Source organism: Sitophilus oryzae, unplaced genomic scaffold, assembly GCF_002938485.1.
Source record: "Sitophilus oryzae breed Bouriz unplaced genomic scaffold, Soryzae_2.0 scaffold_177_pilon_pilon, whole genome shotgun sequence".
Lineage (NCBI taxonomy): Eukaryota > Metazoa > Arthropoda > Insecta > Coleoptera > Curculionidae > Sitophilus > Sitophilus oryzae.
Window position 1 is genome coordinate 9385597 of NW_022146479.1, and position 21253 is coordinate 9406849.

The 21253-nt window shown below is 29.8% G+C and overlaps 4 protein-coding genes across 4 annotated transcripts; all 4 read left to right on the forward strand.

The window, feature by feature from the left end:
- Positions 1–273: 273 nt before the first annotated feature.
- On the forward strand, positions 274–12045 carry LOC115882382. Its single transcript, XM_030900430.1, has 30 exons — positions 274–364; positions 417–552; positions 608–810; positions 864–1069; positions 1229–1361; positions 1432–1591; positions 1659–1762; positions 1823–2015; positions 2076–2227; positions 2283–2378; positions 2448–2661; positions 2711–2913; positions 4344–4515; positions 4571–4789; positions 4845–5107; positions 5168–5409; positions 5464–5573; positions 5633–5791; positions 5852–6033; positions 6082–6253; positions 6310–6629; positions 6690–7004; positions 7061–7286; positions 7339–7550; positions 9186–9369; positions 10488–10797; positions 10852–11083; positions 11137–11286; positions 11488–11689; positions 11755–12045. The coding sequence occupies exons 1-30, from the start codon at positions 338–340 to the stop codon at positions 11976–11978; spliced, it is 5721 nt and encodes a 1906-aa protein (XP_030756290.1). The 5' UTR covers positions 274–337; the 3' UTR covers positions 11979–12045.
- Positions 12046–12433: 388 nt separating this feature from the next.
- On the forward strand, positions 12434–14795 carry LOC115882374 (membrane-associated tyrosine- and threonine-specific cdc2-inhibitory kinase). Its single transcript, XM_030900420.1, has 7 exons — positions 12434–12633; positions 12751–12868; positions 13029–13519; positions 13575–13782; positions 13836–13981; positions 14039–14172; positions 14229–14795. Exons 1-7 carry the CDS (start codon positions 12562–12564, stop codon positions 14503–14505), a joined length of 1446 nt encoding a protein of 481 aa, XP_030756280.1. The 5' UTR covers positions 12434–12561; the 3' UTR covers positions 14506–14795.
- A 1748-nt stretch (positions 14796–16543) lies between these two features.
- Positions 16544–19619, forward strand: LOC115882234 (nuclear receptor subfamily 2 group C member 1-A-like). Its single transcript, XM_030900155.1, has 5 exons — positions 16544–17153; positions 17217–17414; positions 17469–17856; positions 17916–18305; positions 18366–19619. Exons 1-5 carry the CDS (start codon positions 16844–16846, stop codon positions 18553–18555), a joined length of 1476 nt encoding a protein of 491 aa, XP_030756015.1. The 5' UTR covers positions 16544–16843; the 3' UTR covers positions 18556–19619.
- A 59-nt stretch (positions 19620–19678) lies between these two features.
- On the forward strand, positions 19679–21056 carry LOC115882235 (V-type proton ATPase 21 kDa proteolipid subunit-like). Its single transcript, XM_030900156.1, has 6 exons — positions 19679–19862; positions 19963–20011; positions 20069–20152; positions 20209–20356; positions 20413–20664; positions 20725–21056. Exons 1-6 carry the CDS (start codon positions 19802–19804, stop codon positions 20746–20748), a joined length of 618 nt encoding a protein of 205 aa, XP_030756016.1. The 5' UTR covers positions 19679–19801; the 3' UTR covers positions 20749–21056.
- Positions 21057–21253: the final 197 nt, after the last annotated feature.

Genomic DNA, 21253 nt, shown 5'->3' on the forward strand with positions numbered 1-21253 from the left:
TGCAACTCTGTAGCAATTAATCCTTTTTTAAATAGAGTTCTGCTCCGTTTAGTTTTATTGTTGCCAAAATTAACAAAAAAAAATAGCTTTTATAATTATAGATTAAAATAATACAAGGTTACCTCAATATGTTTTATTTTTAATCATACAAATCCTAAAAAGCCCCCTATAGTCCAGAAGATAGAGTGAGACCCTAATATATTGCATTTTTTTCTGTATAATAAAAACTAGATATTTAAGTAACAAAAAATAGTTTGGTTTTATTCAGTTCAGTTTCGAGGTGCGAATTCAAATCAACTGAATTCGAGTGGTTTCTGTTTTAAAATTGGTTTTAAATATGAAAACTTATTTATTTATTTTAATGGTAAGTGACACGTTATTTAGATACTAAAAAATAAGTTTAATTTCATTTCCAGTGGGTGTATATTCCTAATTTTATTAAGTGCATTCCTGGTGGAGATCGAGACCTAAATTTATATCTGAACAAAGAAGTTCAACTTATGAGAGACAAAATATACGATAAAATACGTAATATTCGAGAAGTAAATGAAGGTAACCTAAAATAATTATTTCATGATAAATATTTTTTAAAAATTTCTTTTTTCAGAGACAGAAACTGTAAAGGTAGACATTTTAGGACGTTACGAACATTCAGGAACAGACATGAACACAAACTCCTTTACTTTCCTCAACAAAACATATTTATGCATCAGAAATGAGATATTTCTTGCAGAAACCAAGAATAACAACGATTTAAAATTGACATATTTAGATAACTTTGTCGATCAGGACAACGTAGTTCTTTTCAGGGTAAACATTCTAATTATTTTTTTACATAACAAAAACAGATAATTTTATTTTAGGCAATAGAATATAAACAAGAAAGTATAATTGTTCAACAGATACTTGATAATATGTATGTATTCACTTTCAATAATGATTCTTCACGACCTGAACCTGTCCAAGAAATTTCTACCAATTATGTTTCCGATGCTTTGTTGTTTGTTAATGAAGATAATTTATATTTAGCAATATCAACACATCACGCTGATCACATAGCTTCTTTCACGTAAAAATTTTACGCATATGGGGAAATTAAAACAACTTTGGTTGCACATCATAATACGACCACCAGCAAACTCCAATATGGTGTCATTGATGACTTGCGCCCAAAGTTGTTTTAATTTCCCTATATTTTTAACTGTGTTTTCCATAATATATTTTTTAGTATTTATAAATGGTTAGAGACACATTTCGATGAATTGGATGTTATCTACACAACCAGCATAGAGGCACTTGGTTCTTTTTCATTTGGAAACACTGAAATAATAATTGCTCTACAAAGTGTCACCGGAAAAAAGGTAAATTTTTAAAATTATCCATATTCCAAAAATACAATTGATATTGTGTGTTTTTGTTTCCTTATTTTAGACGCATTCGTCAGTTTTTGAATTCAAATCCGAACGAATTACGAAAATACAGTATTTGAACACACATTCCCCAATAAGAATGGATGTATTTATTAAAAATAAGGTCTCTTACGTCTTAGTATATGAAGAGTACGAAACACAATTATATTACAAATGGAACGGTATATTTTTTTTTAAATACTATCACTGACATACTCTTTTCCTCAATTTTGCGTCCAATTTTTTTAGGTTTTCAAATGGTTTTGATAAATACTTTTCACTGGACACATAACGTAGATAAATCAGTGGTAGTATATGATAATTTAACACCTTTAATTGTTATACCTCAACCAGTAAGTTCAAAGATTAATAATGAAATAAAAATGTAACAATTATTTCACTGATTTTTTTAGGATAAAGCTTTAGTCTACATACCCAAACAAAACATAATTTTACAAGAGAGCAAAAAGTATACGTGGAAATTCTCAGTCATTATTAACGTGCACAATGACCGGAATGAAAACAGTACAACTTTTATAGTCGGTTTAAGTCAAGCTCGGGTAATAAACATCTATGCCATGTCTTTTAAAGTTCCGAATGAAATAGGTAAATTTATTATTTAGATATAATAGTCGTAAAACAAATTTCAATTTGTCTATTTTATAGAGACTGAGGAACCCGACGCTCTAGGGATATGTTTTAATAATTTAGACCAGAGTGTTTACGGTAACCGAATAAAAATAAATCAAATGAACGACTCTTTCACTAATAACGCACCAAATAATAGGAAGAAACCCAAAAAACGCGAAACCAAAACAGTATGAACAGTTTTTTTTTTGTTAAAAATACTTAATTTATTTTAAAACGCTTTAGGAGACAGACATCGAAAACAAATTAAGAGACTTGAAGATCCAACTAGATAACATAAGACCCTTTCAAATACACCATGAAAATGTCTCTAGTACCCTTGTAAGTATTTACAAGAAACTGACATAAGGATTTATGACACTGACTCTTTCTATTATATATGTATTTTAGATAATCAACTTAGCTTCAACAATAAATTCAATAATATTAACCAGGAACGTCGAAGCTAAATCAGTGGACTTTAAAAATTTTAATGGCAAACTTTGGAAACCTGAGACTTTATTTAGAATTAATAAAAATCAAAATATTACTGGGCCTGTTCAATTTGACTCTATCTATACAAAAATATTAATTGTAGATCCAGAAAAAGATCAATTATTCAAAAGTACGAACATAAAATAAGTATAATCTTTAATAATACATTTTTTTTTTAGATTTGTTACTTAAAAATGGAAAACAGAGATTGCTGGGACGGTATAAAATTAATAGTATGTCAGTGAAGAGTATGACGACACAAGAAATTAATGGCATAAGTATAGAAGACATATACATAAAAAGTAATTCATCGCCTGTTCAAGGAAGAAAAACGTTCAGAAATGTATTTACTCATCGTTCAAATATAGCTTTCATCAATAATGTATGTATTATATACAGGGTATTTCAAAAAACATGTGCCATCTCTCGTGGGAGGATTTCTCACGTAAAAAAAATTATTTTTCATATCAACATAGGCCCCATTCTGCTTTGTTTCGTAGCTACAGGGTGTTAAGTTTTGATAATATTTCGATTTATTATAATTTTCTTTAAAAGTACTTTTAGTGATTCGAATGAAATTTTGAAGGTAAAAGTTACTATAAGTGTTACATATTTTAATGCTAAAAAACTGTTGATAAATTCATCAGGGACGTGCATATGGGTTATCACTGAAATATTTTTCAAAGAAAAACATGTGCGCCACAGACTTTTTTTTAATATCAAAATTGTGTAAGCCGTTTATTGCCAATTAAAAGTTATCTCTTGATATTTTGTCGAATTTTGCCTCCTTGGTGAGATAAACGCAATTTTATTAATCACAATTATTAATAAAATTAAAATAAAAATAAAATTAATAAATTATACATTTTCCCTAATTTATTATTAAATATTATTAATATTAGTTATTATTACTATTAGTCCAACTACAGCATTTGCAAATAAAAAAATAATGGTATTTAAGTTTAAGATAATTTCAAAAAAAAAATTAAAATATTTTAACTTCCTGTAACTCTAAAACTATGCATTTCCATACCCATGTTTATAGGAACTTTTTTTCATTTTTTGATGAGGAATCAATGAGTACTTATTTAAAACTTTCGCAAGTTAAGCGATATTAATTTTTTTAAAGGTTGCTGTTAGACTTGGGACAAGGCAAATTAATAAAATTGCGTTTATTTCATCAAGGAGACCGAAATCGGCAAAGTATCAAGAGACAACTTTTAATCGGCATTAAATTGCTTACATTATTTCGCTAACAAGAGAAAAAAAAGTCAGTAGCGTACATGCTTTTTTTAGAAAAATATTCTAGTGATAACCCATATGCACGTCCCTGGTGAATATGTCGACACTTTTTTAGCTTTAAAATGTGTCGCATTCATAGTAACTTTGACCATCAAAATTTCATTCAAAACGCTGAAAGTACTGGGGAAAATATTATAATAAATCAAAAAAATATTAAGACTTTAATACCCTGTAGATACGAAACTAAGCAAAATCGGACCTATGTTGATATGAAAAATAAATCTTATTTTTACGTGAGGAATCTCCCCACGGAGATGGTACATGTTTTTTGAAACACCCTGTATATGTAGAGTATATTGTAGTAGAATGATAGTATATAAATCATACTATACAAAAAAAATATATTAATTGTACTTCAAGATTTTTGAAAGAATGTAATGAATCTGCATAGAAAATTGTAACATCTCTTGAATAATTATAAGATTATTTTCATTTAATTTAAAAACACCCTGTATATACATATGTTTTTTATTATGATCTAATACTAAGTAGAAAATTAAAATGGCATAGGTAACAACAGAAAAACTATTGGCTGATATTTACTCCAAAAATTCGAAACAACAATTTTCATTTGCTTCAAATGTTGTCATAGAAAATTTAATAGCAGATAGTATAGACAAAATCAACTGGCAAGAGTTCATAAATTCAGTTTACAGAATTGGGGAAAATCTCACTATTAAAGGTTTCCTAGTGTTTTTAATTATTCGGAATTTTTAATTATTATTTTCTAATTCTAGGAAATTTTACTGTGCCTAACCTTACATCAAAACATATCAATGCTAGATACATCAACGAAATCGATACGACAAAACTAATGACAAAAACAACAAATCAAGTAATTAATGCCACGATTCAGTTCAACAATATTAGAGCTTCGGATATACAGTGTAATACCACAAACGATATTGATATCGCTGATACGATACCTCTTAACCAAAATGGAACGATAATAAATGGTTAATTGTATTTTTTATTACTATAACCCATTTTTATATTTTTTAATTTCGCCAGGGCCTGTCATTCTTAACGAGGGATACGTCACAGGAGATTTGGAACTTCTAAAATTAAATAAACATTTTTATCTGACTGACGGTGATCGACTCCTAGGAACAAACGAGTCAGATTTACGTCAAATTTACACAGGAAAAGTTGTAATCAATGGAAATATGTATATCGAAAGTCTAAATATTACTCCAAATACCACAATTTTCATTAATGGAAACGAATATATTTTGGGAGATTTAGACAAATATTGGACTAAAAATACTAATCAGGTATGAACACAACATTTCCACATGATTTTTCATATGGATAAATTAAAATAAATTTTCCAGTCTATACCAGTCCATTTTGAAGCTTTGAACGGTATATCAATTCCACATCTAACAACGATTTTCCTGGATAATATTTCCTTGAATAACTTTGCTATAAATAGGAAAAACGAAAGCTTGAAGGGTCCGTTGTCCTTTGAAAATGCCTATTTTGCTGGAAACGTTACGTTAAATGAAACAATTCCAAAAAAACAAATCGATTTAAAGAAACTGTCAAAAGAAGGTGTAAGAAACGACAACAAGACGTAAAACTACCCCCCTTATATTTAACTTTAAAATAAATATTTCTTTATTTTTAGTTATCACATTACTGGAAAAAAGAACATTAAAAACGTTCTAAACGTTAATCATTTGACAACAAAAACAATAAATGGTCAAAAAATTCAAAAATATTTCGATAATTTGAATAGTAATCACAATAATATACCTAATTACGAACCTTTTTTAACTTTACCCAATTTGTTTTAGATCAACAAAAATTGAAAAAACTAATTATCAAAGGAGATTTGATATCAGATATTGAGGTAGATACTATTAATAAAATTAATTTATCTAAATTAAAAGAAGACCTTTTACCAATTAATCAACCTCTAAATATTTCTAAGCTAGAATTTAAACACATTACAGGTAATAATAACGAATTAGTATAAACAAAAAAAATTAAAAACATCACTTATTATTTTTTAGTTGAAAATTTGTATACAAATAAAATTAACGGTTACAATATCAACGAAACCACACAAAAATTACAAGAAATTATCTTAAATAAAGACCTTAAAACAATCAGTATTAAGGGAAATTTAACCCTCCATAACATCCAAAATGTTACTACAATAAATCATTATAATATTGAAGAATTTCTCAAAAAAGTAAGTTATAAATATTTTTTAAGACGTAAAAAAATATTTTTTTTCTAGGACAATGAGGATCTGCCAAAAAATGTAAAATTTCCCGGAAAAACCACAGTATGTAATCTACGTGCCCGTATAATAAATAAAATAAATTTTCCTGGATTAACCAACAGGTTACTTTACAGAAAATCCAATCAAACAATTTCAGGACATTATACTTTTGATAATTTAAAAACTAGTAGGCATTGTATAAAACTGTCAACAAAATATTTATATATTTATTTAACATTTCAGAGCATTTATACGTAAATAAAATTAATGACATTAATGTGGAAAACCTTACTGATATAACTTACAACAAAGGCATTCAAACAATAACTGTTCCATACGGTATCATTTTACGAAACACTGAATTTAAAAAATCTCTGGAAATTTCGAAAATGTTCCCTTGCAATATCCAAGAAGCAGTAGCAAATATTCTGAATCCTCAGACAAGAGAATGGAAACAAATTGAAATAATCGGCAATGCATCTATTTTGGACGAAGCATCTCTGTTAGGCAGAATCATGTACAAAACTATAAAGAAAAATGAAGAAAACACGATACTGGCACCTGTAATTTACAGAAAAAATGTATAAAACTCGTTATTTCAAAGTATTTTAATTTTCTTACAGGTGTACATTAATGGACACGTACTAACCGACAGTGTAAAAGCTTTAGATAAAATTAACGATGTCAACTTAACAGCATTAATTGAAGATGCTGTGTTAAGTGATGCAGATGAAGAACAAGAAATTGCCGGAAAAAAATTATTCTCGCATCTTGAAGTAGGGACTGCCAATGTTTTAGGAAATACTGATACCCCCATTTTGAATAGAATCCGCATATCGCAACTATATAAAAGTATAATCAAGCAAAGTGAAGTTCAGAAAACAAATATACTAGGAAAGAAAGTATTTTTTGGTGGACTGCAAACTGATAAATTCTCTGTAAGAAATACCAGAGCAATAATAATTTTTATAATTAAAAACAAACTATTTTTTAGAGTAAAACTATATCAGGTATAAATCCAGAACAAATAGTTGATTTAACAAACGTTACAGAAATACCATACGTTCTGTTTGAGACTATCAACGTCTTGAACAATTTAGAAGTTGAATCTGTCAACAGCTATAATTTAAGTAACGTTCTGCAGAATAGAATTCTAACAAACGTAACTGAAACACAAGTTACCAACGCCATACTTTACTTTACTAATCTAGAAATAAAAGGTACCTATTTGTTTTAAGTATACTTAATTATACTCATCTTAAAACATTGCAGAAGGACTTAAAACAGTTAAAATAAATGATATCGATATAAAAAATGTGGTATTCGATATAGGAGAAAAGAAAGTATCCTCCCCTAAGATGTTTGAACAGGACATTACTATATTAGGAAATGCAAGTATAGGGTTCCTAAATGGAATTAATATTACCGAAGCTCATACGAATGCATTAATGCTTCGAAGGAAAGAAATAATTAAAAATTCTGTTGTAAGTAAACCTCTTAGATTAAAATACCATACGATCGAGAAAAAAAACTGCGTCAAAGACGGCTGGGGATTGACAATCGATGATAATTTTGGAGGGGTCAAACCTTATACGTCGAAAAGAAAATACTTTTTTTGGAAATAAGATTTGTATGTCTGGAAAAGTCCTATCCTTTTTTAATTTTTCTATAATTAGCGTTACTTTTTGACAAGCTTTATGTCAATTTTTAGTAAATGACATCTAGACATTGACCTTGCCGAAATTATCATCGATCGTCATGCGTTATTATTAGATGCAGAAGGGCCCATCGAAAACGTTCCACAAGACATAACGGCCAGGATATTTTTTTTTTCAAAAAATCCAAAACACATCAATTTTGTTTATGAGGGGGACAACTTTTGCCCCAAAAGATTGCAAAATCTTCAACCCTCTAAGCGGGGGTGTCATCCCCCAACTTTTTTCAAATGGGAAGAGCTTTCTATTCTCTATATTTCCCCGCTTCGTTTTTGAAAATCGGTCGAGTCATTGAGAAAATATGAAGGATTGAAATTTGAAAAGTTTATTTAAACATTTATCAGAGTAAATGATAAGGATAAATTCCTTCGACCAATTCGCTGTTTTTCTTATTATTTCTAGATGTTTACGCATTTTTTTGCCACAAGGTTGAACGATCAGGTGCGGTCTCAATATCGTTAAACTGACCTACAATAGAATTTCCAAAATACCAGCCCGCGACGATCAAAATCGTCTTCGTTGAGTTCTTGTACCAACTGAATTTTGTACGGGTGGAACTTGTGTTTTTTTAATCGTTTGGACACTTGTACGATTCACGCCGGTCGCGGTCTCATTAGCTAATTTTCTTGTACTCAACGTACTACCCATGGCAACTTGGCCCAATACGAATACCTCCATAGCTTCATTTACTACAGGATTTTCCCTCTGCCTCTTTTTATTCATAACGGAACCAGTTTCGTGAAATTTTGCTACTAAATCGCGAACAATTTTGCCATAAAGGTGTTTGTCAGGATGGCATTCATTGAATATCTGCGCAAACCGATTGCCACATTCATTATTTTTAAAATAAAGTTCGATTTTATCTACTTTTTCTGCAAGTGAGTACACCATAATTGTTAAAAAGTTTAACGATATTGAGAAGAACTTCAACGTACAAGTCATAGAACAGCTATCTAGCAACTACCGCACCTGATCGTTCAACCTTGTGGCAAGTGAAAAAATGCGTAAACATCTAGAAATAATAAGAAAAAACAGCAAATTGGTCTAAGGAATTTATCCTTATCATTTAGTCTGATAAATGTTTAAATAAACTTTTCAAATTTCAATCATATTTTCTCAATGACTCGACCGATTTTCAAAAACGAAGCGGGGAAATATAGAGAATAGAAAGCTCTTTTCATTGCGGTGCCACTTGACCCCCCTTCCCATTTGAAAAATGTTGGGGGATGGCACCCCCACTTAGAGGGTTGAAGATTTTGCAATCATTTTTGGGGCAAAAGTTGTCCCCCTCACAAACAAAATTGACGTGTTTTTGAATTTTCTGAAAAAAAAATTACCCTGGCCGTTATGCCTTGCGGAACGTTTTCGATGGGCCACCCTGTATAACATATATCATATTTACAGACATTTCTTCAACCAGTTGAAATACAGGGTGATGTTACTACTAGAACAATTAACCACTATCCCCTTGAGCAAATTAAGGAAATAATGAACAATGTGTCCAACAGCACAACTGCAAATGAAGTTATATACGGTATTGCAACTAGACTTCGAGACATAATCGTGGAGAATATACCGATACTTCAGCGTAAGTTTTATGACAATTATAAATTTATTATTAGGAAGGAAAAAATTACTGATCTTATCACCATCAGCGGTTTGCCTCGTAAAAAAGTTTAATGCCCTTTAAGCTTAACTGGCACCATAAAGTCACTCTTATCACAAACTAATAAATTATCTATACATAAATCTGTTTATCGCTTAGTGCACTCCGGTGCTCCAAGATTATTAAAAAAAACAAATCTCTTCGTTCATAATTGAAAAAAGCTTTACACTTTATTAGAAATGTGTTTTTAGTCAAATTAAAATCGGGGCAAAGCTCTTTCATTCCCCGTAAACGTACTGCGTTATACAAACTCATGATAACGGAAAAAATCAAAAAAAATAAAGGATACTTATAAGACTCACAAAAAATATACAAAGTGCTACAAAACATGCAGGAAGTAATTCCTCATTAAAAAATATAGAGAAGAAAATTCTTAAGAATGTTAACCTTGTGTGAATAGTATGAATATATCTTAAATACCCTCTAGCCAACTTTCTTGAAATTTGTCAGTGATGTTTCTAGTAATAATGGCCTAATATAGGTCTGATTTAATTAAAATAATTATTAAATTCAGTGACGTCAAACGCCTTATCCAAAATAATTGAAAACAAATATACGCCACTGACTTTTTTTCCAATTGTTTTTAGTACGGTTTGTTGTCATATGCCTTTCTCGAACGTTTTAGAAAAAAAAATAAAACCGATTCATTGCAGATTGCAGGTCTCTCGACCCCCAAAAAAATTTATTAAATAACAAAATTATAATTTATAACATTAATGTTCAGTGTAACCTCTAACCTACAGCAAATTCAAAATAAAAATAATGGTATTTAAAATAACTACAGTTTTTAAAAATCTGTATCTTTAAAACTATTCATTTTCGGACCCATGTTAATAAGGAAAAAATTTCTATTTTTTATTGGGAATCACCGCTGAAATTTGGCCGTGCGTTTTTTGAATACCCTGTATATAACACTGGATAAAACCCTACATCCCAAAAATGACACAGACTTCTTTAATACAAAGATTTATTTGAATAAAGCATATAATCAAAAAAAAGTTTATTAAGTATGTTTTATAAAGGAACTCGATTACTTTCAGATATGCCCAACGAGTTGATGTACATAGAAAAATCCGATGACTTGCAAATCAAAATTAAAAACACCATAGATGCTAGGGTGACTGTTATAGAAGATTACGCATTAATCCACATTGTAAGTGAAGAAGTTGGCGATACTTGCTTTCTACCTAAGAGTTGTAAATGTCCTGTGCAATACACAATAGAAATAAGCCCTCAAAATTCAGTGAGCCATTTCCTGAACAAACAACAACAAAGAGTGTATAGTTATGATGATGGTACGATAACAATACATTTTACAACAACTAGTATTAGCACAGATTCTCACTGCAGGCAAATAAATAAAGTAAAAGTATTTTTTCGTGTCATCAAATGATTCACTTGCAGGACAGATAATCGGGATTATTTAGAAATGTCCACGATGACATGGAGCACCAGAAAGTCACATAATTCAACAGGAAGTTTTAACATATATCCTTCAGTGTTCCAAGGATATATTAGTGGAGTAGAATTCTTTTCTATCGGTGTAACAACGTATGCAGTAATAGCTAGATACTATGATCCTGCCATTGATTCACATGATTTAGATTGTACTGTGATAAAATTCAGCGAAGATAAGGTAAAGAGTATACATATAATTAACGGTTAAAAAATAATTTAATTATTTTTTAGTCAACAACAACAGTAATACAAAAAATCCCTACCAAAGGAGTATGGTCAATCTACGTACTTTATACAGCACAAGGGGTTATATTAGTAGTAGGAAATATAGTAGGTATGGGTTATACTGAAATATTTAAATTCAATGTGGAAACCCAAAAGGTAATTATCGTTTAAGCATCAGTCCTTTTAATTATAATTATTTTATTATTATGCGCTCCAGTGGCGTATCTATGGCTTAGTTAATTATGAGTCTGGAGTCTGGATGCACGGTCTGGACAGACAAGAAATATTTATTAGTTTAGTTTTCTTGTTGTAAAGTTAATTTTAACTGACTTTAAACGAATAATATTATATTTTTAGTTTGAAATGTTGCGGAGGACAAATTATGTATGCAAGAAAGCAGTGGGTGTTGTCCTACAGGCAGATAGTCTATTAATATTATCAAACGAAGATGCTCCTCTACAAATTTTGAAATATAATGCATATTACAACAATTATTATTACTACCAAGGATTTTTCCGTGATGGTAAAGTCACAGGAATGTCAGTATTCTACGTTGGAGGTAATGAAACGTGTAAATTATTATTAATAAGACGAAAATATAAGATGTATTTTTATATTTAATAGGTTTTGGTATAAGTGACGCTTATTTAACTATAATAACTGAAAATAATTACAAAATTTACTCATTCCAATACATTGACGGATGGAAATTAGAATCGTCTGGAAATATTAAAGGACTCAGAAATCTGATACCATTTGAAGTAAACGATCAGTTATATCTTTTTGCACCTTCAGAAGAAGAAAGTTCTCTATTAAGTGTAATTAAACATGGTGCTGGAAAAACTTAATATGTATTTTAGATCATATTGTTTGTTTTTTTTTATAATAGTATTTAATAAAATTAATTATTTATTGTTTCTTTGTGTTTTTATTTCCTTCATCTTAAAATTCAAATAACTTAAATAATATTATATCATAAAGAAACAAGAATATAAGTATCTAACTATACCGATATACTAGGCGTTCCTGTACTAAGTGTTTAAACATGTTGAAACGAATATAGTATGATTCAAACAAGAATCAACAAGTAGCTGGTTAGGTATATATTAAAGAATTAATCAACTTTAAAGATACCGTAAGTCAACAGAATCGTTCTGAGTGCGAAATTAGTCATAGCCGGTTCAAATCCTAAGTTCAAATCCGACCAATGAACGGGGACAAAAAGAATGAAAAGATTTAAATTTCATATAGGGACGACTCTGAACTCGACATACGCGACCTCCTTAAATCCGTGGTCGAATCTGAAAACATTACATTTTGTGTCGGGTTGTCTTCCTAACAGGTCACATGGCCATGTAAAATTACATTTTTCTTCGTTTATTATTAATTTTTTAGTTTTATTATTTATGTTTTTTTTTACAATACGGCAAGATGAATAGAAAAAGAGGAATATTTTTACTACCTGAAGAAATGCAGACCACTGAAAGGTTACCAACTAAAAGGGTAATAGAGAATGTGTATTCTGTATACCTTAAATTATGCATGAAAAGTTCAACATTATTTGAATAGGGACAATTAAGTCATATAATTCGGTGAGGTATATTTCTTTTTCAATTTTAGGAATTGGCTTTGAGAGGAAAACAGCCAACATGCCCTTTTGTCCCTGGGAAAATCAGAAAAAGTTTGAGCCACAGACATAGCAACAAGAAACCAACTCCATTATGTTTTAACAATAATGGTAAGATCTCATATCGTAATACAATAATACTTCCAATTTCATAATTAATTTTATAAAACTACTTAAAAAGGAATAAACCAAAAAGGAAATTCTAACCTTAAATAACAGTGTTTATATACCAGTACCCACACAATGTCCTAATTTAAGTACGTTATTTCAGTGACATTGAGCCCTATGTATGACCCACAATTAAGATTGTCTTACATAGATCAAGTATTTGCCAAGTTTGATTGTATGGGTGAAGGAAGTTTTGGCAAAGTTTATCGTGTACGTAGCAGAGAGGACAACAAACTTTATGCTATAAAAAGGCTAAAAGCTAATATAAGTGCAAATGATCGTTACGCTGAAGTTAAAAATAATGAAATAATTGGTTATGATCCGAATTGTGTGCAATACTTCATGGCTTGGGAAGAAAACTGTGAAACATTTATACTACTTGAATGTTGTGATATGTCATTGGCAGACTATTCAAAATTAAACAATGATATTCCTGAAGAATTGTTGTGGAATGTTCTTTACGATATATGTAAAGCAATGAACTTTTTACATAAGAGAAATCTGTTGCATTTAGATATTAAGCCAGGAAACATTATGATGAAAAGAGGCACGTACAAACTAGGAGATTTTGGCTTACTTGTTGATTTGCAGACTGTATGTATTAAATTATTTATTATAGTAATGCTGTTCTAACATGTTACTGCTTTAGAATGATCATGTTAACAAATCAACATTATCAGATGGTGATTCAAAATACTTAGCTATGGAAGTACTTCATCGCATCTATACAAACTCCTGTGATGTTTTTGGTTTAGGGATTACCTTACTAGAACTAGCCACTGACATAGAATTACCAGATCATGGGCCATTGTGGCACCAATTAAGAAACAATATTCTACCTCCAGAATTTTATGAAAGTAAGAATACATTTGAAGGTTTGGTAATAGTATATGCATATTTCTTTTTGTAGGGGTGACATTAGGTCTGAAGGTAATTATAGAAAGAATGATAGCAAATGACTACCAGAAAAGACCATCAGCAGAAAAAATTTTGTCCTATTCCAGTCTCAAGGATGTTGCTAAAAGGGACAACAAATATCCTCGAACAGATTTTGCTGTAAGTGATTTATTTAGTCTTCCTTAGACTGTATTAATATTAATTGAATTGTTTTAGTCCCCTTATCTAAAGGCTGAAGACAAATATGAAATTGTAGCACTGCCACCACTTTCCATCAACAACAATGACAATACCACAACACCTCCATGTAGTTTAAGGTTCTCATGTGAAGAGGATAGTCTTTCATCCTGGTAAGAAATTTTTGTTATGCTGGAACATGTTTGGTAATTTTTTATTTTATTTTAAGGAGAAATGATGATGAGAATGATGTTCAGTTTAGTGGAAGGAAATCACTGTTCTCACAACTGAATGACACATTCTCATCTAATAATAGTAGTCCCATGACTGAAAACAGTTTATTGGCCTGTTCTCTGAACGAAATATCCGTGGAAATTGATGCTAGCCATTCAGAAGATGCTATTAATTGTGATCAATTTGTATCTAAAAATATCATTACATCGACTCCTGTCCTCAGGACAAAACAAAGTAAGAGAATTCCTAAAGCTAAGTTAACTTTTGATTAAAAAATTATATACAAATTTAATTTAATCCAGTACTTACATTTTACCTTATTCTGTTTTAAAATAACCAAAAATAATTTACCAGTATGTACTTTGTATTAATAATACTAATTCATACTTTTTGCATTTAATAATCTAAGAAGTTATTCTAAAACACAATAAGATTAATTAGCTTGATCCTTTCAGATCAAAAAAGACTGTTTTCTTCTGTATATGTTTATTTATTCGTTTTGTTCTATTTTGTCACTCAAAAAAATATATGTTTTTTTGTTAATTGTTTTTTAAAAGCAATTTTGTGATCCTAGTGTCTTTGTGGGACATTTACTTCTCATTTAATTAATTAGAGCGGAATAGTTTTCAGATTTTTTATATATTAAAGTATATTTATTATGTTATGTTCTGGGATACTCATAGAATTAGATTATTTAGAATGCATTGTGTAACTTTATGACTTGTGGAGGTACAAAGGAAAACATTGCCAAAATACCATACAATCGAAAAAAAAACAGCTTCACAAATGGCTTGGATCGTCATTTCCAAGTTTTTTTTTCGATCATACGGTATTATTACATTGTTTAAAAGTATTAGGTGTTGTGGCAGTGCCATAATACCATTGTTTTTACCTCTAGGGATAGTCTTTAAGTTTTTCTGTGCAGCTTTTTTGAAATTAAATTTTGAAAAAGCCCAAAATAACGTTGTTATTTGAATATTACGGTTATATTTGGAATATGCAATAAGTGGAGGTGCTTTTGGTTCCTAATAGACTTTTCTTGTGATGCAATATATGTGAATTTTTTAATTTTTGCAATATAAATAAAAATTTATGTACCACCACATCATATATTAAATTACCACACAATCAAAAGAACCGTCATCAGCGATGACTTGGAAATGTAGATGCTGTCATTTTTTTGTAAAATTATATGGGGAATCGCGACGATCGTCATTTCCAAACCACTGCTGACTTTTTCGATCATATAGTATATAGTATCAGTTTTTAGTATTAATTATATGTACATTGCTACATAATTATTTTCATACATCATATATTAACGGCGTCAGCGATGGCTTGGAAATGTAGGTTGCTGTCATTTTTTATACAAAATTATATGGGGAATGGCAAGGATCGTCATTTCCAAGCCATCGCTAGCGCCCTTTATTTTTTTGATCATACGGTATATAGTATCTATTTTTAGTATTAATTATTTATATGTACATCTCTACATAATTGTTTTCATATTTTTCTTTTGTGGTGGTTTTGTGATTTATTTTTAGTCAATTTTGAGGAGAGTTTATTTGTGTTAACCATACCATTGTATTAATAAATTTGTTCTTTGATCAAAAGTATTTTATTTATATACTAAATCGCTATTTGTTTAAAGAAAATATGTTGTATACCAAGTATTAGTTCATATTTAATTAAAAACATAATATAAAAATTATACAAATTTGTTAGTAACATCATCACATGGCTAACATACAGGTCTGATTCGAAAACAGACGCATTGTAAAAATTATATACCAAATAGTTTAATTATTATAATATATAACTTACCAAGGTTTTTTAGATGTAAAACACAAAAATCTACTTATTAGCACTACAAATATATTGGAATACATTTGCACTATTAATCAAAAATGTATCTCTTAAAATCATTCACAAGCTTAGAAATTTTTTAACGCAAAAAAGAAGGAATATAAAAACAACAAAGCTTGACATGAAATCCAGAGGCTACTTGTTTTATTTTAGCAACCTTTTAAGAACAATATAAGAAATAGGCAGTTTTACATCAAATATTCTAAACATTATTGTAAGCATTAATAAATATATTTAGAAAATGTGTATAAATTTAGGTGTTGAAATTTTAGTTTAATCTTGGTTTAATCCTTACATAAGAATGTAATTTTCAAATATATTTTGAACACATTTAAAAAAATGGGCATGTTGATCAATAAAATAAAATAGGTCGGCAACCAGATATACAATATTTAGTTATTAATTTCTATGAGACATTTTTGTGACTTTAAATTACTTAAAATTTTAAGTGGAAATATATTATTCGTATTCGTGTCATTATAATATAAAAAAATTATTAAAATAAATTTGCATTAATTTTTCAAACTTCCCGCTGCTTAATAGGTCAAATGTGAAGCTTTCAGATCAGTTTTTCTACCTAGGCGAGTGGCAGGTGTAAGGTCATGAACCTTGCCCAATGCAACAAATTTCCTTGTTTAAAATTCAACGAAAGGTTGTGATATTTTAGCCACACACACCAAGAATATGTCGCAAACGTGTCCAGATAAATGAGAGGTAAAACGAGCAATTAATTATATTCTGAAGATGGAACAAAATCTAAAAACAGAAATGCAAAGTGTAAAGTCAGAAATGCTTAGTGACAAAAATAGAACGCCCGCAAACAATATGTGTCTCTCAATTGAACTTTGTGTGGTTTGCGGAGATAGGGCTTCAGGCCGACACTATGGGGCAATATCATGTGAAGGTTGTAAAGGATTTTTTAAAAGATCAATTCGTAAACAGTTGGGATACCAATGTAGAGGCAGCAAAAACTGCGAAGTAACCAAACACCACCGCAATAGATGCCAATATTGTAGGCTTCAAAAGTGTTTGGCATGTGGAATGAGAAGTGATTGTAAGTATTTTTAATACTGCACAACACTATTTCATCAATAACAAGATATGACATATATTTCAGCCGTGCAACACGAAAGAAAACCTATAATTGATAAGAAGGAATTCTCTGGTAATGCAACAAGTAATTTCAATGCTGCCAATGTAAATGCCGTAAAAGGAATATTTATTCGAAAGGATCTTAATACCGACTCCACTCCACTTATAACTAATCCCTTTAATCAGTGTGATTTGGGACTTCAGTTTCTTAGCAAGAGAATAAGTAATATATATGTCCATTTTCCAATATAAAAATGGTAATAATTTAAAATTCTAGGTAGTAACGCAACAACAGATTCCTTTCACCTGTCACCATCCCAGAACAGCATAGATGATGAAGTATCTATGGACAGTACAAATACAGGGAATGAGCTTTCTGATGCTCTCAATGTTGCCAGAGAAAAACAGTTAATTTCCAAAGCTTTAGATACTATGGCTAGGTTACAATGCTTAAATGGTACAGACATTAAAACATTATCTAGAGATGAAAAGTCTTACGATTATGAAGGTCCAATTCTCCAAGAGCAGCATGTCACCTTTAATCTTCAAACCCCTGGACCTGTGCCTCCATATTTACATATACATTACATATGTGAAAGTGGCTCTAGACTTTTAGTGTTGTCAATTCACTGGGCCAAAAATATTCCAGCATTTCAGTACTTAAGGTATTTTACTATTTAAGTTAAAAATAAATTAACTAGATATGTTTTATTTTTATTTTCAGTACAGACATACAGGTATCATTGTTAAGAGGCTGCTGGGCAGAACTCTTCACACTGGGATTGGCACAATGTTCCCAATCTCTTTCACTATCCACAATTTTATCAGCATTAATCAGTCATTTGCATGCTTCCATTGCTCAAGATAAAATGGCTGCTTCCAAAGTAAAGCAGCTAACAGATCATATAGTAAAACTGCAAGATTTTGTTAATTCCATGAACAGACTGCATGTAGATGAAGAAGAATATGCTTATTTGAAGGCCATTACTTTGTTCAGTGTGGATCAACTAGATGTGTTACTTAGAAAACCTGTAGAAAAGCTTCAAGAAAAGAGTTTTCAAGCTTTAAAAAATTATATTAGTAGTAGTTCAGGAGATGCTGATAGGTTTGCCAGGTTAGTATTTACACTTCATTCTTAAGTTAGTTTAAACTGTTTAAACTCGATTTTTTACAGGCTACTGCTCAGATTACCACCTTTAAGGGCACTGGAACCAAGCATATTGGAAGAATTATTTTTTGCTGGACTTATTGGTCATGTTCAAATAGACAGTGTGATTCCATACATCCTTAGAATGGGAACAAATTCTACAAATATGACTAATAGCAGAATGGTAAAGTCAGAGTTAGAAGATTTTTGTAAATGACTTTATCTATTTTTCTAAACCCTTAATGTATATCTGTTAATATAATCATCAAGTTCATAGGCATAACATATTTTATATAAAAAGACAAAATATTTTTTGATCAAGATTGTATAAAAGAATATTTTCCTAAATATATACAAGTGTAAGAACTAAAGCTTGTTGTAAAGCTAGTTAAATATTATTTAAAGAAAATTAAAAATATATATTTATATTTAATATTATATTTTGCACAAGGCAACAATCTTTATCAGCATGAAGTGGGTGCAATCTTATGTGCAATTTTTGCATTAGTTAAGACATAACAATACATAACTGACCAAAGAAAATATTTCAATTGTATGTATTTGTTTTGCTTTATTTGTCCATTTTTTTATTTCTTATATAATTACTTGCTTTGCTTCTCTCTTTTAAAACTCTGTGCATTATGGTGTGAATACTTAAGGATTGAGATAAATATGGTATTTATGGTTGGTATGTATTTAATTGAAATCTGAAAAATATTCTTAATCTTTTAAATAACCGTCCACTATATATATCATGAATATTCTCTTATAGAAACGTAGATAAAAATACTTGAGATAGCAAAGACAAAGAAAGTTACAAGTAGCCTGTATAGTATATTTTTATGTAAAACTTTTTAATCCTGCAGTGGCGTATTTTAATAGGGACCATATACATAAAACCAAATAAAATATTTATACTAGTTTATTGTGGTGTTCTCTTACATTGTTTCTATTTAACTAACATATTTTTATATAACTAATGTTCTTTATTTAACATTTTATTTAGCAATATCAAAATTACTTCCTTGTATATAAGATTTTGCTTTGTGCGTTGTAACACTTAAATAGTTTAGTTTATACTCCCAGTGTAATAATATTTTTTTCTTGTATTACTTAAAAATCTTAGTCACTTAAATGTTTTATTTATTTATGGATATTTTGTGATAGAGAGGATGAAGAGTGTGTGCCTTCTTGTCAAATGTAGTGACAATATAAAAAGGATACATATAACAAAATACAATTCAACTTATGATTTAAGTGTAATAAAAATATTTTATACATTGCGCGCGTATCTTTTTAAACATCCCCCCTTCCATTTGAAATTGAGTTAACTAAACGTCAAACAAACGTCATTTTTAGTACGAGGCTAACCTTCGTGTTATGTGTACGGTTCATAAACATTAAGTTATTTTTATATTTAATTTTCCTTTAATTTCGTATAGTTTACCACAAAAATTTTTAAAATGAGGTACCAATTATTACAAACAGCAAGCTATTTAACACTATCCGTAGGAACAATTTTAGGTAAGACTATTTTTTTAATGAAAATTAGTACAATAGGTGTGAACAACTCATGTGATCTGATCTGTCACTAAATCACATTTTTTATTTTTTCATCCCTTAGTTCTGTATTATGTACTGACCGGGAAAGGGGAACAAGTCAGTTTAGCATGGTAAGAATCATATATTATAAGAAGAAATTAAATTATACTGAAACTGATGCGTTACAGGTTACTAACGAACATTTCACCCTATATGTGGGCTTCCATGGGCATTGGATTATCAGTTGCTCTCTCAGTTGTTGGAGCAGCAACGTAAATAATTGCTGATACATAGGTTTAATTTTTTTAATTCTGCAAACGGTTTTTAGGGGTATATACACAACAGGGGCTAGCATTGTAGGTGCAGGTGTAAAGGCCCCAAGAATTAAAACTAAGAACTTAATCTCGATTATCTTCTGTGAAGCTGTTGCTATTTATGGGTTAATTATTGCTATTGTCTTGACCAGCAGTTTTCAGGTAGATAGTTGTTTAAAATTAAAGTTTATTAAAATATATAACATAAAAATTTTTAGTCTTATAACGAAGAGAGAGCCCTAACAGATGACACATACAGAATTAATAATTTCATGGGTTCTCAAATTATTTTTGGTGCTGGAACCACAGTGGGTTTTGTAAATCTTTTTTGTGGAATTAGTGTAGGAATTGTAGGGTCTGGAGCAGCTATTGCAGATGCAGCAAACAAGTCTCTTTTTGTTAAAATTTTGATTATCGAAATTTTTGGAAGTGCTATTGGTCTATTTGGACTAATTGTTGGAGTTTATTTGGTAAATAATATATTTAAATAACCAATTATCTGTACCTATTACTGTGTTTTCTTTTTACAGACTGCAAAAGGAAGTATGGGTTAAATTGAGAAGATCCTTTCCAGAGTAGATATTCATTATTGTATATACTGTAGATTAGGCGTGTTATGTTAGTATTTACATTCCACACTCAAATTAGCTTTGCATATTGCCTCTTAGCTTTAAATTTATATAGATATGTTATGTGTATTATTTGCAGTTAAAAGGCTTTAGTATTAATTAAAAGACTAAGTATTTGTAAATGTTTTATCTTCATCTGTAAAGTACTTATTGTAAAAAAAATATTCCTTGCAACGTTATAGTTTGTCCAACAATTTCAAAATTTTAAATATATTACGGTCTTGTTTTCAGTACATTATTTTTTTTATTGAAACCTTTCTTTAATGAAGTAAATTTTAAACAGTTACAATAAGATAAAGAATAGTAAAAAAACTAATCAAGATTTATCTTTAAAAAATTAAGATAATTTTTTTTTACAAATTTTAATTTTCCCACCAAAAAAAACTAGCGTAGAATGCAGAGGTAAAACGGCGTAAAACCCATGTAAAAC

Excerpts from the sequence above, each read along its gene's own strand:
- LOC115882235 (XM_030900156.1), top strand. The coding sequence starts at position 19,802 with ATGAGGTACCAATTATTACAAACAGCAAGCTATTTAACACTATCCGTA. Across the intron at positions 20,153-20,208 it reads TCAGTTGTTGGAGCAGCAAC|GGGTATATACACAACAGGGG; the intron begins GTAAATAATTGC and ends AACGGTTTTTAG. Across the intron at positions 20,665-20,724 it reads TAATTGTTGGAGTTTATTTG|ACTGCAAAAGGAAGTATGGG; the intron begins GTAAATAATATA and ends TTCTTTTTACAG.
- LOC115882382 (XM_030900430.1), top strand. The coding sequence starts at position 338 with ATGAAAACTTATTTATTTATTTTAATG. Across the intron at positions 5,108-5,167 it reads GGACTAAAAATACTAATCAG|TCTATACCAGTCCATTTTGA; the intron begins GTATGAACACAA and ends TAAATTTTCCAG. Across the intron at positions 7,287-7,338 it reads TACTAATCTAGAAATAAAAG|AAGGACTTAAAACAGTTAAA; the intron begins GTACCTATTTGT and ends AAAACATTGCAG.
- LOC115882234 (XM_030900155.1), top strand. The coding sequence starts at position 16,844 with ATGGAACAAAATCTAAAAACAGAAATGCAAAGTGTAAAGTCAGAAATG. Across the intron at positions 17,154-17,216 it reads ATGTGGAATGAGAAGTGATT|CCGTGCAACACGAAAGAAAA; the intron begins GTAAGTATTTTT and ends CATATATTTCAG. Across the intron at positions 18,306-18,365 it reads GATGCTGATAGGTTTGCCAG|GCTACTGCTCAGATTACCAC; the intron begins GTTAGTATTTAC and ends GATTTTTTACAG.
- LOC115882374 (XM_030900420.1), top strand. The coding sequence starts at position 12,562 with ATGAATAGAAAAAGAGGAATATTTTTACTACCTGAAGAAATGCAGACC. Across the intron at positions 12,869-13,028 it reads ATTATGTTTTAACAATAATG|TGACATTGAGCCCTATGTAT; the intron begins GTAAGATCTCAT and ends ACGTTATTTCAG. Across the intron at positions 13,783-13,835 it reads ACCTCCAGAATTTTATGAAA|GGGTGACATTAGGTCTGAAG; the intron begins GTAAGAATACAT and ends TTCTTTTTGTAG.